This window comes from Sinocyclocheilus anshuiensis, unplaced genomic scaffold (assembly GCF_001515605.1).
Source record: "Sinocyclocheilus anshuiensis isolate Anshui unplaced genomic scaffold, SAMN03320099.WGS_v1.1 scaffold363, whole genome shotgun sequence".
Lineage (NCBI taxonomy): Eukaryota > Metazoa > Chordata > Actinopteri > Cypriniformes > Cyprinidae > Sinocyclocheilus > Sinocyclocheilus anshuiensis.
In genome coordinates, this window is record NW_015552568.1 from 1,147,197 (window position 1) to 1,165,103 (window position 17,907).

Sequence of the window (17,907 nt, forward strand, 5' to 3'; positions counted from 1 at the left end):
TCCTGCACGTAAACAGCATGCGCCTGCGTCGTGGTACTCTCCAAAATGGTGCCAGGGTGACGTAGAGGAGAAGAATTGTTGAATAAATTGGTTATTTTTGTTTTCTTTGCGCACAAAAAGTATTCTCGTAGCTTTGTAAAATTATGGTTGAACGACTGATGTCACATGGACTGTTTTACCGATGTCCTTACTGCGTTTCTGTGCCTTGCCCGTGGTAGTACCCTTGCTGTCTGTGGAGAGTCAGAAAGCTCTCGGATTTCATCACAAATATCTTAATTTGTGTTCCGAAGATGAATGCAGGTCTTGGAATTACGGGCAGAATTAATGACAGAATTTTCATTTCTGGGTGAACTATCCCTTCAAAGCAGGTTTGTGAAGACAAATAGGCCATTTGTTTGACCCTATGGTCAAATTCAGCACATATTTTTATACAAATTATTTCAGGTCTTCAGATGATAATAGGTTTAAATATTTAATTTCATTGCTATTTTTAAGTATTATGTAGCTGGTGAGTCATGCTTATTTTATGTGCTTCGAGCCACTTCTGTTTCCTCTGAGGGAAAAGACTTGATATACACATACCTTTGTGAGTGTAAAAGCAAACAGTCTCTACAAAGATTGCACAACCAAATAAGAGTAAACTTCATGTGATATTGACTGTAAGTTGCTATCATATCAATGTCCTTATATGCAGGAATATTTTCAGACCCAGTGAGTAATCAGTAGAAGGATAAGAGACCGTTTATATTTCAAAGTCTGAAAATGGCTGAGAATACTCTTGTGATGTGTTTTTATTATTATTATTTTTTTTTTATTATTATTTTTTTTTTTAAGAATTTTGTGAAATTCAGAAATGTTGGTATATTGTCAAGGTTTGTTTAGTCTCAGTTCTAAATATCCCTGACAACACCCACAGTCTATTCTCTGACCATCTGATGTAAACCAAAACGTCAAGAACTTGGTCTAAGGGCGTACACGGTTTTGTCAAACAACCTGGAAAAGATACTGTTTGTTAAAGGGTTACTCCACCCCAAAATGAAAATTTTGTCATTAATCACTTACCTCCATGTTGTTTCAAACCTGTAAAAGCTTCGTTCGTCTTCGGACCACAATTTAAGATATTTTGGATGAAAACCGGGAGGCTTGTGACTGTCCCATTGACTGCCAAGTAAATAACACTGTCAAGGCCCAGAAAAGTATGAAAGACATCGTCAAAATAGTCCATCTGCCATCAGTGGTTCAATCTGAATTTTATGAAGCGACGAGAATACTTTTTGTACACAAAGAAAACAAAAATAACGACTTTATTCAACAATTCGTCTCCTCCGAGTCACCGTAGCGCCATTTTGGAGAGCATCCACTGAACGCAAACTGCGTATGCTGTTCTGTGTCAGCCGCACCACACGGATACGGTTTCTACGTTTAATTTACGCTTTGATTTGAACGAAAACAGTGTATCCATGTGGTGCGGCTGACACAGAACAGCATACGCAGTTTGCGTTCAGTGGATGCTCTCCAAAATGGCGCTACGGTGACTTGGAGGAGACGAATTGTTGAATAAAGTCGTTATTTTTGTTTTCTTTGCGTACAAAAAGTATTTTCGTCGCTTCATGAAATTCAGATTGAACCGCTGATGGCAGATGGACTATTCTGGCGATGTCTTTCATACTTTTCTGGGCCTTGACAGTGTTATTTACTTGGCAGTCAATGGGACAGTCACATGCCTCCCGGTTTTCCACCAAAATATCTTAAATTGTGTTCCGAAGATGAACGAAGCTTTTACGGGTTTGGAACGACATGGGGGTAAGTGATTAATGACAACATTTTCATTTTGGGGTGGAGTAACCCTTTAAGGAAGTCTTTGTTGGAATTGCTGTAGTTTGAATAAATCTTTGAAAAATACTATTTTTGCTTGAGCCATTTAAGTAGCAAGTTAACTAGCTATTAGTTAGTAGGACTGTATATTCTACTTTGTTTTCTAAATTACAGTACATAATATGAATTATTATTGACTGCAATCTGGACCAGATTTTATGTTTTCTATTGAAAGCCTGTCTATGCAAGACTAGGACTTGCTGGCTTAATAATTACCAGTACTAAAGATTAAACTTGTTTGCTGCAGCTTGACATATCAAGGCAAACAGACCTTCCTGAGAACTCCTTGTGCACCTTTTTTCTCATCCACAAAAATGCTGAAGAACTAGTTTTTCTGGATTTTGACGGTCTGTTTATTGCCTGTATTGGGTATGAAAAACATTTCTCTGAATTTTGGAGGTACACCTTCCACTGAAGCACGTGTTGTTTGCTTTTATGTTCAGACATTACGTTTTTGTAACATAAAGACTTCTTTGAGGGCTAATTTTTCACAGTTGTGATCTCGTGGTGTATGAACCCCATCAAAGCTCTCTGGACCTTATCTGTTTTGGCTTGTGAATATCTGAAATGTGGGTTGAATACAGCTTTTCTGGAGAACATTTGTTTGAAATGTATCTATTGCACAGGGTTCTGTTGCACTGTTGTGTGGTTGTTTTCTAGTATTGTTGAGGTGATTATTATCTCATTATATTTCTGGTATAAATTAGGTGTCTATATCTCAAAATACTCGGACTGCCTTGACCTGAAGCGCTGGTACGATGGCAAGACAGGCTACATAGTCCTTTTGAAGCTGACCAAGGTATGCAAGTTGGTGGGAAATTTTAATTCTTCCACCCACATTCTGTTACTTTGTGCTGATTTTTCCTAATGCACCACATGCAAACATGTTTTCTTATATATTTAAACATCAGGGGAGAGTGAAAGAGGTTACAGACAACTACACCCAGAATTTCACTCCTCCGACAGCTGGCTACGACTGCCACATATCAGATCAGTTTGGTGCTGTGTCTTCAGCTACTAGTTCTTTCTTGGCATATGAGCGAACACAGGTGATAAAGCTCTCAAAAACAGTTTCCTTCCTTCCTTCCTTAGTTTCAAACTGTAAATCTAACAAGGTTGGTTTGTCTTGCAGTACTATATGTATGAACGCCGTGATGGAAGCAATGAAATAGAAACATGTCCAAGACACGCTTGTCCGTTTGCCATTGTGGTATTCTCATATGGGAAGATGAGCACCATGCCAGATTTGGAGCAAAAAAGGTTTCGCAATTCACTCTTTCTGTCTTATTAAGAGAAAGAAGTTTTACATGTAATAATGGTGATTTTTGACAACTAAAGTTTTTTTTTCACTGTTTCTTTTAAAGCCAAGACAAAACAGGTAAGAATTTGATTATTTTGCATGTTCTTTTCTGTTTTTGTGGTGAAATTGCAAATAGGGCAATTAGCCAAGATTGTTTCATTCACAATCTTGTCCATTGCCATTCTTTCATTTATTGTATACTTCTTTTGCATAATATTCAGTGTATTTTAAATGTTCCTTTGAGAGTATGTAATTATCAACATGGTGTTTTAAGCTAAATCTTGTATTGTAGTGTTTCATTACCAACCATGGATTGGCCAGTTCAAGATTGAATCTACTGTCTATGATGTTGGTCTTCAGTCTTCGAGCGGAGCCTGGTTCCCAGCCAAACTGTATGTTTTATTTAATGACATGTATAAACCATATTTGGTAATGCACCAAAAAGCTGCCCAAGAATCAAGGGTAGATTCAGATATACTATACTATGTACTTATACGCTATAGGACTGAAATGCAAACTGTATTTTCAGCCCAAAGACAGTTGAAATTGACCATGCAATTTGTGTGTCTGAACTGAAGAGGACCTTGCCACGCGAAATCTTTGAAACTTGCATTGTGGGTGAAGGTGTGTTTAACATTTTATTTTGGTAATTGACAGGAGCGCCCATATTGGTGCTAAAACTGTAAATGAGTGCTTGGTCGACGTCTTGTAATTTATTTCCCTCCATCTCCACACAGTTTGCATAGATGGCAGATGTTTCAACTTGTATGACGTTGTGTCCTCTAAGGCGAAAAATGACCTGGCTCAGATAGCCCAAGAGCTGAAGGAAAAAGACATGGTAAATATGGAGAAGAGGGAAATATTTTTAATAATTGGACAAATCTCTGAACAAATCTTTTCTTATGATTTTTTTCCATTCAACAGGCTCTTGTTATCCCTCTGGAAGATTCTGGGTTTCTTATACTGTTACACTCTTCGCACCTCTTCTCTTATGAAGGTAAGATGTTGCCCAACAGACACCAATCCCACTAATTTTCTTAATAGAGTAATTGATTTTTAAAACCAATGTATAAACCTTTAAAAAAACAAACCCACCATGAGCTCCGGGGTTGTTAATTAGTGATATATGCTTTTATTAATGCTGTCAGTCTGTGTCAATTCCTGAAGAACTACAGTATATTACCAAAAATCCTAAATGTATATTTGTTTATATCTGATTATTAGAAATAAAATAAAAAATTATATATAGAGAGAGAGAGAGAGATTTTGTGAACATTTGTAAATGTAATTTGAAATTTTTAAATAATTGTAAAAATTATTTTACTTTCCTTTATTTCTAGATGCAAAGTCGGGTAAGGCAGCAGCACTTCAAGGCATGTTTATTTTCCCAGACTCAAGAACTGTGCCAAGAGGTAACAAGGAGAATAATTTGATTTATTAGATTTTTACATCTGTGTACCTTATGCAGCTTTTATTTGCAAGTCTTTCACATCTTATGAACATATCTTTTGTATGGTTTTATGTTTAGATGCCAAGTCTGACCTGCAAAATACTAAGGTGTCAATTGAAATAATGCAAGTAATCCCAGCGCTCAACTACGCAGAAGCAGAGATGGAAAAATGTCCTCCAAACCAGCAGGGGCGCTCTCAGGTGTTTTTAGAGAAGCATTTGCAAGACTATGGCACTCTTTTTCACCCAGGGCTATTGGATGTTCCCACCAGGGAAGCCAGTATGTTTCCAGATCAATATGATGTGCCTGGTGGTTTTACCCTAATATCGCCTAAATGGTCACAGGAGGCTGGCACTCAATTAAAATCCTATTTTGATGAGCCATGTGGCTTTACTATTCCAGTAGGGAGGGCATTGGAGTTACTCACTGCTGGTCGACAACAGCGTGGTGATGATCACGACGATGATGTCTATTACTGTATATCATCACCGGAGGAGGTGCCAGAGACTGATGGCCATATTGAAATGGAGGTGACAAAGCAATCCGAGGCCATCAGTGATGCCTCTGACAGAATAGCTGAAACCGTTAATAGACAAGAAGATGAGCAAAAGCATTTGTCCACAGAGCAGCCTCAACCTGCTTTGCCAGAGGGGCTTGGAAAGCTGGGAACAGCTGTAGTTACAGTAGCTGACAGTGTGTTGGAATATCCAACTTCCACAGGGTCACCCAAATTGGGTGATGTCCCTACAGAGAATTGTGTAAGTATTGAGAATGATGTTGAGAAAACCTCTCAAGGTAGTACTAAAGGAGATGCTAAAGGAGTCGGTGTATCTACAAAAGAGACTCCCATCCAAACTAGCAGTACACCATTAATCAAATCAACAGAAAAAGGTGCTGCTGGGGGGATGGAGGATAATACACATCCTGAGAAAACAATGCCTGATCCTGATAGGAAAGTAAATCGGAGGTCCTTTTCAAGGCGTAGAGGTAGGAAGCATAGAACTCATTGGAAAACCATGCAGAATAAAAAAAAAGTTAAAAAAAACATTGCTTTACCAACTTCAAGTTTGCCTGTCGTTTTGCCAGTGAATTCTCCCGATGACTCTACGAAAGACCAGATTAAGACTGAAACCGTGCATGCTGATGACATCAGTCAAAAACCCCATTCAACTCGTAGGGGCAAGGGACGCAGGCAAAGGGGTGTGAATCGAAATCTGAGTAAAGCCAGACAAGCACAAGACCCTTTATTAAGTGTGACAACTGAAACGATTGATGATCAAAGTATAAGTCCCTCAAAAAGAGATTGGCGGTCACATCCAAGGCGTCAAAGATTGTGGAATACAGATGCCAATCTGAAACGGTCTTTGAGATCAGATGCTGTAAAGAATGATGAGGAGACTATAGTGAATATACAGCACAATGTAACAAAACAAAGTTTGTCTAGCACACCCAAGAGGAAGATGGAGGGATTTAACTTGAGGGAACGATATGGCCTAAAGACCATAATCACAAACTGTGGTAGAGTCTTTGTCCCACATGGTTCAGATGTTGACGTAGAATCTGCACAAAAGGAGAAAACACATGTTGAGATGAGCATTGACACAAATGCAGAAACAATTTCTCCTGTGGAGAACAAATCCAATGAAATAGTGGAAAGTAAGGGAGAATCTCCCTTGAAGGGTAAGGAAGAATTGCCCTCTAAAGATCCACTGGTCAATGACGATGAAGACTCGGACAGCACTTCTAAAGACATGCCAAGTGCTCTCTTGTCAGCATTAAGGATATTGAGAAAACTTCACAAAACCCATCCATTAGAAAGTGACAAAAGTCAGGATGTATGTCCAGAAAAGTCCATAAATGCTGCATCAAACGTGGCTGTAGGTGTCCAACAAAATAACAAGGATCATCCTGTTGCTGTTCAAGCAGATGCAACTTCCAGTGTTCCCGGAGTTTCTGACCAATCCATGCCCCCGGACCCAAAAGGATACTCTCCTGACAAAATCAAAAAGAAAGCAAAACATGATGTGTACAGTGCAATATCTATAAGCAAATTGAAGACGGTGCTCAGAAGGGGAAAGAGGGTGAAATCTCCTTCCCCTGGTGACAATGCAAAATCTGAGCCAGATAACGCAGGGCCAGAGTCAAAAAAAGGAAAATTGGGCGCCATCGTGGATCTGAAGTGTGATACTGCCCAAAATGAGCTGACAGACAAAGGATCGCAACCCATAAATGATGAGGCACAGCATACGCCAATGAAAGGTGTGGAGTTGACAAAACAACCTGTGTCTTGGAGAGGTCTTATTCACAAGGCATCAAAAGAAAATGGTAAGAAAATGATTAGTTTACACATTCTGTCATTAAACAAATGTTCACATACCAAGAGTGGGAAAGTGTCCTGAAAGTGTTGTATGTATATTTGTAACCCGTTTCAAACCTCAAACCTCCTTTGTGATTACGTTTCATTCTCTTTAGTAAAGTAGACTGGCTTGATATTGAGGCATGATTATGCTGGTGTATTAAAATTGGCCCTACGTTTTCCCTCTCCATCTGTCTCCATCTTCCGTGTGCATGTTCTTCTGCTTCTTAAGGTCACTGTCTTACTCTACTTCCTCTTCTTCTTTTGCATGTCTGCTTGATTATGCACTGCGTCTACTGCTATTTTATGCGTTGTCTTTGTTTTTGTCTATTTCTTACAGGGTCCCTCAATTTTGACACATCAGCACCTTTTGAAATGGCTAAACACACTGACCCGCAGCTCATATCTTCGCTTATTGGGGATAGGGTGGGAAGGAGAAGAATTAGCACTGATGGCAAAGGCAGTGCAGAGAGACTGAGCACGGGTGCATCTCTGCCCTCAGATGCTTTGAGTTTACTGGCTGACTTGGCCCTTGGTGCGAGTAACGATAAAATATTAAAAAACTTAGAAGCCAAAGCTGAACAGGAGGCCCTTGATGGAGTGAAGGCTAGCGGCTCCCCGGAGTCAGTCCTTCATGCACTTCTTCGTTATCCATCCGCCAGATTTAAATTACCCACCAGGTCTCCTTTCCCAGAAGGTCTTTTAGTGACTGGGGAACTGATTTTGGAAATATCAAAAGAACATTCTTACTCACAGCCCACCTCTCCGCTGTCAGGTTTCTCTGGTCCATCTCTCAAGGTTTCTTTTCCATCTGGAAGTGTAGAATCGCCTCTGTCATTGAAAACTGGGCTTCATCTGAATCTACCCAGAGATGCTGTGGCCTCATGTCATCAAGAGGAAGGGGGTAAAGCAGAATGGAAGCATTTGATTTCTCCAAATAAGCCATTGTCAGAGATCCTCAAGGCGAAACCACGGAGATCAAGAATTTTACACAACAGAAGCATAATCGAAAAGGAGGGAATGATTCAAGTGACGAGGATTTGGAAAGACCCATATGATTTTAAATTTGACAGCAAGTTCACCAATGACAGGAAAGATAAAACTGTCACACGAGCACTTCATGGGTAAGTACTGCTTGTTGCCCCTACATTTCGGTTATGGTTTAATTATGATTATTGAAGTGAATATTTAATATTGTTTTTATGTTGATTTATGGCCAACAAGCTATTGTCTTGATACAAGACAAATATCAAAATATTATGGCTTTTAGTTGCTATTTGTCTGATTAGTGACAGTATAGGGACAATATAAAGGAATAGTTCACCCAAAAATAAGGATTTGTTTTTTCATCTGCTGGTTCAGTCACGCCATTTCCATTTTTTTTAACTTGCCTTTCCAATATTTTCATCCATCCCACTAAAAAATTTATTTTTAGACTTCATTTGTTTTATTTTCCATAAATATTTATATTTTTTAATTAAATGTTACATGAGGCAAACAATTACTGATTGGTTTGTAGTTCTCAACATATTGTTAACATTATTCTGATTCTATCAAGACTATCACAAGTCTTTACAATTACAATTTCTCTAATTTAGCCAGATAACATTTTTATCCAGGTGGTGACAAATCAGTGGAATTTGCAACACCAATGTAGAATTTTACAGAACACCAAATGTCTCGAGTTTGCAAGATACAAAAATGCCACATGCTTAAAATATGGCAAAGATGCGGTTTGCACCTTCTGTAACAGTTTTTGTGAAGAGAATGTGAGTTTAACACCATTTAACAGTTTTTGTGGTAATCCTTTGAGTCATCATATTCATAACCCATAAATAGACATTCCAGAAAGGCTCTGAATTTCTTTTTCTCTTTTCTAATATTGACAGGAAATGGAACTTCAACATTGAAGATACCTATGAGGATGTCCATCTCATTTTTCACATGTGGATTGGTCTTTTCTATAGTAAGCCCACGTCCAGGTTATTTCACCTTGAAAATTGTACTGCACTTCCAAAGGAGAAGAACGTTGAGATAGTTCATTTGGACATAAACGCTATTCAGAATGCTGTGTCATTGCTCAATGTTGATTTGAGCCAGGAATTGGACTCGGCCAAGCCTGTGCATGTTTCATCAGAGGTTTTGGATCTTTCTGTGAAAAATGATGAGCCTGTAAATCTTCATTCAGCCTCAAATCAGAGCATAAGAAAAGACACTGCATCACAACCTGGTGAAATGTCATCTCATAAACATGAAACGGCACCAAGGCGTTCACCTTCTGGGACAAGTCTCTCCTCCAGTCCGAAAGTTACAGAATTGATGGTAATGTATTATATCTTACACCATTAAAATTGTACTGTATTTAGGTGATGTAATTTATATTTTTCCTTGATGAGATATTTTATATTTTTATAGAATTTTAAAATATTCTATGACAACATAAATCAGTAATTTGTTATCACCGATTGATCGCCTTCTGCTAATTCACACCTGCATGCTAGGTGGCGCCGACCAGCAATGCATTTTTCCTTAGATATGTAATGTATCTCGTATATGGTCCGCTGCTCAATATATACTAGGGATGCACCGAATGTTTGGCAACCGAAATTATACAAAATAAACTGCAGAACGTTATGTTTTCTAATACACGCACGCATTGCATGTATTCTGACAGCGCTGCACGAACTCGCGGCAGATCTGCTTGTTAACCAGAGTTCAAAGTCCAAAGCGCGAGAAAAATCTGCGCTGATACAGTCGTCAGTTGCTCAGTCACATTTTTATGAATTTTTACAAGGCATGTGACAATGCGATATCTGACAGCGCTGCACGAACTCGCGGCGGATCTGCTTGTTAACCAGGGTTCAAAATCCAAAGCGCGAGGAAAATCTGTGCTGATACAGTCGTCAGTTGCTCAGTCACATTTTTTAATTTTTACAAGGCACGTGACAATGCGATACATATGACGTATTCGTAATGAGACTCATTTATAAATCTGTTGTCAGCAAAAATAAGCATTGAGGTCTTCCTGTGCGTTTCCGCCAAAAATAAAAGTTGAGAAAAAGCAAGAACTCTTATCAACATTCATAAATGTTAGTATTGTAATTTTACTGTTGTTCTGTAAAATAAAATAAAAAGTAAGAAAATAATAATGATGATAATAATCATTACAACAGCTCTGTTTTAATACATTTATTATAACATTCACACATGGTGTTCAAATTAGGATCTGTAATATTTGCTAATGTTTTAAAAGAAGTTTCTTCTCAGCAAGGCTGCTTTTAATTGTACAGTAAAAAAAATACATGCCTGATTCAAGAAGGGGGTCTGATGGCCAAAAATTATTATTTTACTAACTTATTAATTTAAAAGTTAAATTGTGCTTGCTTTGTTGGTATAGTGTCTGCTAGAATGTTAAAAATGTTCAGTGTTAAATATTTTTAAATTGTTGTTTTGTAATTGATTTTTTTTTTTTGAAACGCAAGACAAAACAGTAAAAAGCACATTTTGGCTTTTTAATTTATGCAATGGTGAAATTTTTTTTTTGGCAAAATACATGGGGAAAAAAACTCGAAAAACCGTGTTCGGTATTTGGCCCAGTGTTTAATTTTGTTCGGTTTCGGCTTCGGCCAAGAATTTTCATTTCGGTGCATCCCTATATATACAGCATTAAATGAAGGTAAATAAAGTTTGGTTCTACACCATAAACACAAACTATCTATAATGCCTACAAGAATACATCTTAAAATATAAATAGAGGTATAATTAGCATCACGCTACATTTGAAGATGTATGTGATTATTTATGTTTTTGCTTAAAACCCACTTTAAACCATCACAGAGTACTTGTAATAACTTCTGATTGAGATCTAAAGTGGATTTTAATTCTATAATAGGCAGACATGCACTCTTTGTATGTTTTTTAAAGGACTGAACGCGACACCTGCTTCTCATTTGTCATAAACATCCTTTATTGTTATAAAAATATAATGAGCTGCATAAAACACATACAGAAAATATATCGTCATAATCATATGTGTATTTGCTTTCATATTTCATGTATAGAAAAATGTTTCTCTCATTTTTCATACATTATGTCAGGAGATATTATCCCATGATTGACAGCTCTTGAGTGAACGCGCTCTGACTCATAACACTCTTTCTCAGAATACTGTTCTTCTGTGTTTGTTTACACTGGTTTTCGAAACGGCGCCTGTTGCTTTTAGTGCAACAGCAGCTGCTCCGGGCACGTGATCTTAGCTCAAATCTAATTGAATGGCCTATTTTGTCACAGAGCGACGGGGAAAAAAACGACACACGTTTCCACGTTCAGTGTGAAAAGGCCTTTACATAACTGTGAGTGGCAAAAGTATGTAAATCTTTGCTTTCAGTATCTGGTCTGACCCCCTTTTGCAGCAGTAAATGCGGCTAAATGTTTTTTTTGTAACTGCTGATCAGTTCTGCCCAACAACTTGTTGGAATTTTAGCCTATTCCTTAGTACAGAACCACTTCAACTCTATGATGGTGGGTTTCCTCCTATGAACTGCTTGATTCGGGTCCTTCCACAACATTTCAGTTGGAATAAGGTCCGGACTTTTTTTCTCGGCCATTCCAAAACATTAACTTTGGTCTTTTTTAACCATTCTTTGGTAGAACAGTTGTGCTTGCGGTCATTGTCTTAATGCATTACCCACTTTCTATTGAGACTCAGTTCTTGGACAGATCCTGAGATTTTCTTATAGAATTTGCTGGTATAATTCAGAATTCATTGTTCCATCAATGATGGCAAGCAGTCTTGCAGCAAAACAGGACCAAGCCATGTTTCACAGATGGGATAAGATTCTTATGCTTGAATTATTTTCCTTTCTTCAAACATAACGCTTCTCATTTAAACCAAAAAGTTCTATTTTGGTCTCATCTGTCCACAAAACATTTCTCCGATAGCCCTCTGGCTTGTCCACATGATCTTTAGCAAACTGCAGATGGCCAGCAATGTTCTTTTTGGAGAGCAGTGGCTTTCTCCTTGCAACTCTGCGATGCACACCATGGCTGTTCAATGTTCTCCTGATGGTGGACTCATGAACATTAACATTAAACAATGTGAGAAAGGCCTTTAGTTACTTAGACGTTACCCTGGGGTCCTTTGCAACCTCACGTACTACTACACATCTTGCTTTTGGAGTGATGTTTCTTAGTCGACCACTCATAGTGATGGTAACAATGGTCTTGAATTTTCTTCATTTGTACACAATCTGTCTGACTGGATTTGTGGTGTCCAAACTCTTTACAGATTGTTTTGTAAACTTTTCCAGCCTAATGACCAACAACAGCTCTTTTTCTGAGGACCTCAGAGATTTCCTTTGTAAGTGCCATGATTTACTTCCACAAACATAAGACTTTGATAGATCCCTGTTCTTTAAATAAAACGGGGCACGCACTGACTGAAAATACCTCTGAACAGATGGACTCTAATTTCACCTTAAAATTACCTGCTAATCCTACAGATTCACACACTTTTTCCACTCACAGATATGTAATATTAGATAATTTTCTTGAATAAATAAATGACAAAGTATATATTTTTGCCTCATTTGTTTGATTGCGTTCTCTTTGTCAACTTTCAGGACTTGCATAAAAACCTGATGATATTTTGGGTTAGATTTATGCAGAAATATAGACAATTCTAATGGGTTCACAGACTTTCAAGCACCACTGTACTCTACCAGACTTTAAAGTTTTTCTGATAACAACAAACTCATGATTTTTATAAACAAATTCATATTTGTATTTTTTTATGCTTATAAGTATTTATAAGAACTTTTATAGAATTAATTTTTCTGAGATAACAGTTTGTTATCTTTTAGTCTTTAGTTATTTGTCATCTCTATACATACAGTACTGTGCAAAGTCTTAGGCCATTGGTGTTTTCAGCAAAAAATAAAAATTTAAGCCAGTAATTTCTATATTTTGCTGTAGTGTGTCAGTAGGAAATATCAGTTAACATTTCCAAACATTCCTTTTGCCATTAATTGTAATAATCCAGTGCGGTTTTACATGCACAAGGAGTCTGAAAACAGCTAGTGCCATCATCGATTTTGTCTGGGATTACATGAAGAAACAGAAAAAAACCGAGAAAGACTAAAATGCTGTAAAGTGTGGATGCTTTCAAAAATAATTTCATAAATAGATTTCATTTATCAATTAACTTCCATTAACTAAAACAGCCTTTTATCCGAGGTACACTTGCACATAGTTTTTCAGGTAGCTTTGCAGGAAGGTTTCTTCAAGTGTCTTGGAGACGTTGGCACAGTTCTTCTGGATTTAGTCTGTCACAGTTTTTTCAGGTTTTTTTTCATGTAATCCCAGACCGACTGAATGATGGTGAGATCAGATCTTTGTGTGGAGAATACTGGCTGTTAATGGCAAAAGGAATGCTTGGAAATGTAAACTGATATTTCCTACGTACACAAGAAATAAATAACTGGCTTAACTTTTTTTGTGAAAATACTGTATGTTTATATATAAATCAGTTATATATTTGCTTCTTGTACAGTGTGTGTGATTTAAATACTGATTTTGTTTAGCATATTTTCATTTCTCTGTTACAGAATTATAGAACTCTTGCAGATGTACCAGTGGAAAGTTCAGTGCCTGACAATGATAATGACACTGATTATGAAAATGACGTCACCACTGACTGCTCATATTCACAGCACTTGGAAAAAAACAGTGCATACAACCAGTTGTGTGAGCAAGCATCAAATATGAGAATAGGTGTTCGGATACTCCAACCAAAGGTCAGAAATGCTACAAATAATAAAGCATCCACCAGCGTGGCCACTTCTGGTCCCCAAAAAATTGGTGTTTTCCATCAAATTCTTGGTCCCATAAAACCATCAGCATTCTCAAAACAACACCATCTGATTTTGGGTAGGAAAAGTTTTGATCTGGGTTTAAAGAATGAAACTGGGCATGTACCGCATGTAATACTGCAAAAGGAGAAAGTGTCTGACAGTGCAGAAAGTAAAGAGATTTTTGAAGCAAAGAATGAAAGAAACAAAGATGGGTGCCCAGAAGCTCTGGTTAATGAAAATGTTGACAAGACTGTTGAACTTAAAACTGGAGCATCCGCTTTGGTGGAGGAAGAGAGTGTATCTGTAGCTGAAGAGAGTAAAGTTGTATCAGATGAAGATAGCTGGGATAGATGTCTGACAATGATGGAAGATGGAAGTGTTGAAGAAGGTGAGGAAATGATGCAAGAAAGTGAGATTAAATCAAAGGAAGAGGCAGACCTGGTTGGCAGTGATACTGAACATGAGACGTCCACAGCAATGGAGGAATATCTAGATGACTTTACTTTGGTTTTGGAGGATGATATAAACAGTGTTGATATGGAATTCAGTGACGAGGATTCTGAAACCAAGGTACAGAAGGAAGTTTATGAACAAAACGGCTCCACTGAGAAATCATCTGCCTTCACCGATGATGACCATGACATAAGGATGCAGAAGAGTGAAAAACAACCTCAGACACCAGAGGAGGCAAACCTTGTAGATGGTGCCCTTGAAAAATTTAGAAAAGATTCATGTCCAGGTGAAGATCAGCTCATGTCTGTTCAAGAGAAACACACCCTTGCTGCTAATGATACTTCTGATGTAATGCATGATGAGGGTGAAACCAAGACTACTGAGCAGAATATAGTGGTCCAACAAGAGGCTCTTGACGTTTGTCGGGATGAGTCAAAACCAACAAGTACCGTTGAACCCACCAAAATAGATATTAGTCATTTAGAAAAAGATGACGAAAGAGATTTAGGCCAACAAGATGCATTTAATGTCACTGATGAGGATGATACACTTTTTGATGAGAATGAAACACAAAGTCAAGATTCTTGTGAAGATCAAATGATCGAATCAAACCAAGAATGTCTGTCCCTAAATATTTGTGCATCACCCCCAAATACCATGACTGACTCTCGTGATGAAGCAGTTGCTCTAATTGACAAACCCTCAGAAGTGGAGGTAAACAGCATGTGCTCAACTTCCACTCAAGATGAAATTCCGTGTTATCCAGAGGTAAACAAAAGATTCAGGAAAGAGGATTTGAATAGGGACTTGCACTACCCAGACGACGCTGATCACGCTGACATGATGCCACCTAAAACTCCAGTAAGCCCTCAACCCCATGTTTCTACCACAAAGCCATTATCTGACTTTACAGGACATTATGAAGAAATCCACGATGACAACCTAAGGTGGAGTAGGAACAAATACACTGGCACAGTGGATTTTAAAGATAAATCTGCAACAACTACTGAGCATTCACCCAATGAAGACTCTTTTCCGTTAAAGCACAAACTCTATCCCACCTCCTATCAAAAAGAAGACTGTGATTTCATAGAGGGTGCATCTCAAAATGATTCTGAACTCTATTACAGAGACAATTTACATGGATATTACCACAGATCTGATGAATATATGCCATGGCATGATTACCAAACAGAGGAATCCGTTGATCACCAATTTTACACATGTGGAAACGACTCTGGTGGTGACAATGGTTCACCCATTTGTTCCAAGTACATTACATCTGAACGTGACTATTCCTACAAGCACAAAGAGCATGCAAAGACAGAGAGGGATGACTACTGTTGGGCAGAAAATAATTATAAATCGGACACTCTATCTTTCAAATACCCAATAAAGGTTACTTGCACTGCAGACTATGAGACAGAAGTAGCCCGAAGTTCAAAAAAGAAGTCTCAAAAAAGCAAATTCTGTCAAAATGCTGAGTGGGATGATGATCCTTCTGACAGCATTCAAAAAACATCATACTTTGAAACGTATCAAACAAAGCCAACTAGGTCGTTCACAGTTAGTTCCACTTCACATGTTAAGCCAAGCACACAGCAATTTGACTGGCGCAGGTATTTCAGAAGGGAGGTGACTTGCAGTCAGCTATTAGATGCGAGTGAGAGGGATAACAAATTTGACATTCCACCCTCATCCATTGTTACCATTTTGGACAGGAAAGGAAACCGTGTTATATTCAATAACTCTCCCACCATGAAACCGTCTTTCGATGGAAGTAGTTTGACTAAGGGACTTGAAGACTCTTTTAATGAATGGCAGGAACAACAAAGTAAGGCTGACGTGACCCTGTCTGCACTTGATTGCGAGTACCTCATCTTCTCTCGAAAAATTAATCGGGTTCTCAAAGAAACAAAGAGCTCTACCACGTCACACTGTAGGTCAAATCCTGACCCGGCTTCATGTCCCATGACTGTTCGGTTTTCAAATCTCAGTGAAGTAGAGAGTTCCGCTGAACTTAGTAAAGCACAACCATCACTTACCGATTTTAAGATTAAAGTGGACATGTCTGACAGGAAAGAGATGAAGGAAACAGTGAGAAACCGTAAACCACATCTCCAAAGACTTTTCTGTGAAAAAGGCAGTGGTGTTGAGTTCTCCGGGATATCACAAATAACAGAGCAATGCGCTGTTGCATACAAGTCCATGATAAACGATGTCTGCAGCGGGAAGACTCTGCCTCGTCCAACTGAGGCAAGAAAGAGGAAGTTTGATGGGGGTAGAGTGGGCCGTTATTCTGGATTCTGTGGTCGCATCAAGAAAGATGTTTTTAACAGTCCAAAGTCTATTGTGAGTCAAGCTAAGATCAAGTACAGGTTTTATATCCTTGTCACATCAACAGATACCTTCTTTGAAGAAACCAAGGTAAGAAAGTTAATGCATTAAAAGAATCTTATAAAGTGGTCCAAAACAGTGAAGAAAGATTTTCATGTGAATTTCTATGATTTATAGAACCTTTTGGAGATTGAGGGCCACAAACCGTTGGAGCCGGACGAGTTTGACCTCAGTGGTGATGATCAATCCCCTTTGCTCATTATACTGAGGAATGAGGACATTGCAGAGCACATATGTGAGGTAAGTGAATCAGTGAAACTCAAAATTTTATTAAAGGGGTCATATGATGCGATTTCAAGTTTTCCTTTCTCTTTGGAGTATTACAAGCTGTTCGTGCATAGATAAGATCCCTAAAGTTGCAAAGCCTAAAGTCTCAAACCCAAAGAGATATTCTTTATAAAAGTTAAGACTCGTCCACGCCCTCCTAAAACGCCTCGTTTAAACATGCCCCCACATGTCTACGTCACTGTGTGGGAAGATTTGCATAACACCGCCCAAATGTTCACGCAAAGAAAGAAGGCATAACTTTGATTCTCGCTGTAGTATTGTTGCCGCCGCCCCCGTGTCGTGGAGACGCAGCGTTTCGTTGTGAAAGCGAAACTACTTTGTTTGGCCTTCCAAAAGAGGACGCCTACAATGCCGGTGTTCTGACAAATAATGCTGACTCACAGCCTGTAAGCACGTTTTCATATTTAAAGGGGTCTTTCTTTGAAGATATTCTTTGTCAAAGTTAAGACTCTGCCACGCCCCCCTAAAACGGCTCGTTCTAACACGGTTCTTTTTTTAGCAACGTCATATGACCCCTTTTAAAGCACTAGCGTTAATTCCTCAGTAACAACGGTGTTAAGCTGAAAATGTGTAAATCATCTTTTAAGTGGATGATTTGACCCAGATGCAAAATAGCAGCTTGAATCATTTAATTGGCTCATTTAGTAAAAAAAAGACACTATTAAATGCTGTGAGAAAATTATAACTTTAAACATTTTCATAAAATAGACAAATTATGCTCAGGGGCGGATTTTGTGATTTGGGGGCCCCAGGCAAAATACAGGAATGGGGCCCTATACAATTTCACACATTTACAACCTCGAGGTTCCTTTCACTGTTGCTCGCTGCTGCACAATCGTGTCCCATAGTTGTGTCTAATCTTTTAGATTTTTCATGTACATGTTATAAATAAAGGATTTTTTAATTTTGTTCTCTTTTAATCTCTTGTAATGCTCTT

At 38.3% G+C, this 17,907-nt stretch overlaps 1 protein-coding gene across 3 annotated transcripts in view; it reads left to right on the forward strand.

Moving 5' to 3' along the window:
- LOC107664996 (protein FAM208B-like) overlaps nt 1-17,907 on the forward strand; it is a 27,612-nt gene that overhangs the window by 4,661 nt on the left and 5,044 nt on the right. The window contains exons 5-19 of one of the 3 annotated variants that reach the window (XM_016455707.1): nt 2,583-2,674; nt 2,787-2,924; nt 3,008-3,135; nt 3,240-3,253; nt 3,468-3,567; nt 3,705-3,799; nt 3,913-4,013; nt 4,100-4,172; nt 4,516-4,587; nt 4,704-5,612; nt 5,712-6,950; nt 7,322-8,105; nt 8,871-9,303; nt 13,587-16,712; nt 16,800-16,922. In XM_016455707.1, the coding sequence (XP_016311193.1) occupies nt 2,583-2,674; nt 2,787-2,924; nt 3,008-3,135; nt 3,240-3,253; nt 3,468-3,567; nt 3,705-3,799; nt 3,913-4,013; nt 4,100-4,172; nt 4,516-4,587; nt 4,704-5,612; nt 5,712-6,950; nt 7,322-8,105; nt 8,871-9,303; nt 13,587-16,712; nt 16,800-16,922 (7,427 nt within the window). Of the gene's footprint in view, nt 1-2,382; nt 2,445-2,582; nt 2,675-2,786; nt 2,925-3,007; nt 3,136-3,239; nt 3,254-3,467; nt 3,568-3,704; nt 3,800-3,912; nt 4,014-4,099; nt 4,173-4,515; nt 4,588-4,703; nt 6,951-7,321; nt 8,106-8,870; nt 9,304-13,586; nt 16,713-16,799; nt 16,923-17,907 lie in introns of those variants that run through there. The other 2 variants (XM_016455708.1, XM_016455706.1) reach the window with 2 other exon arrangements.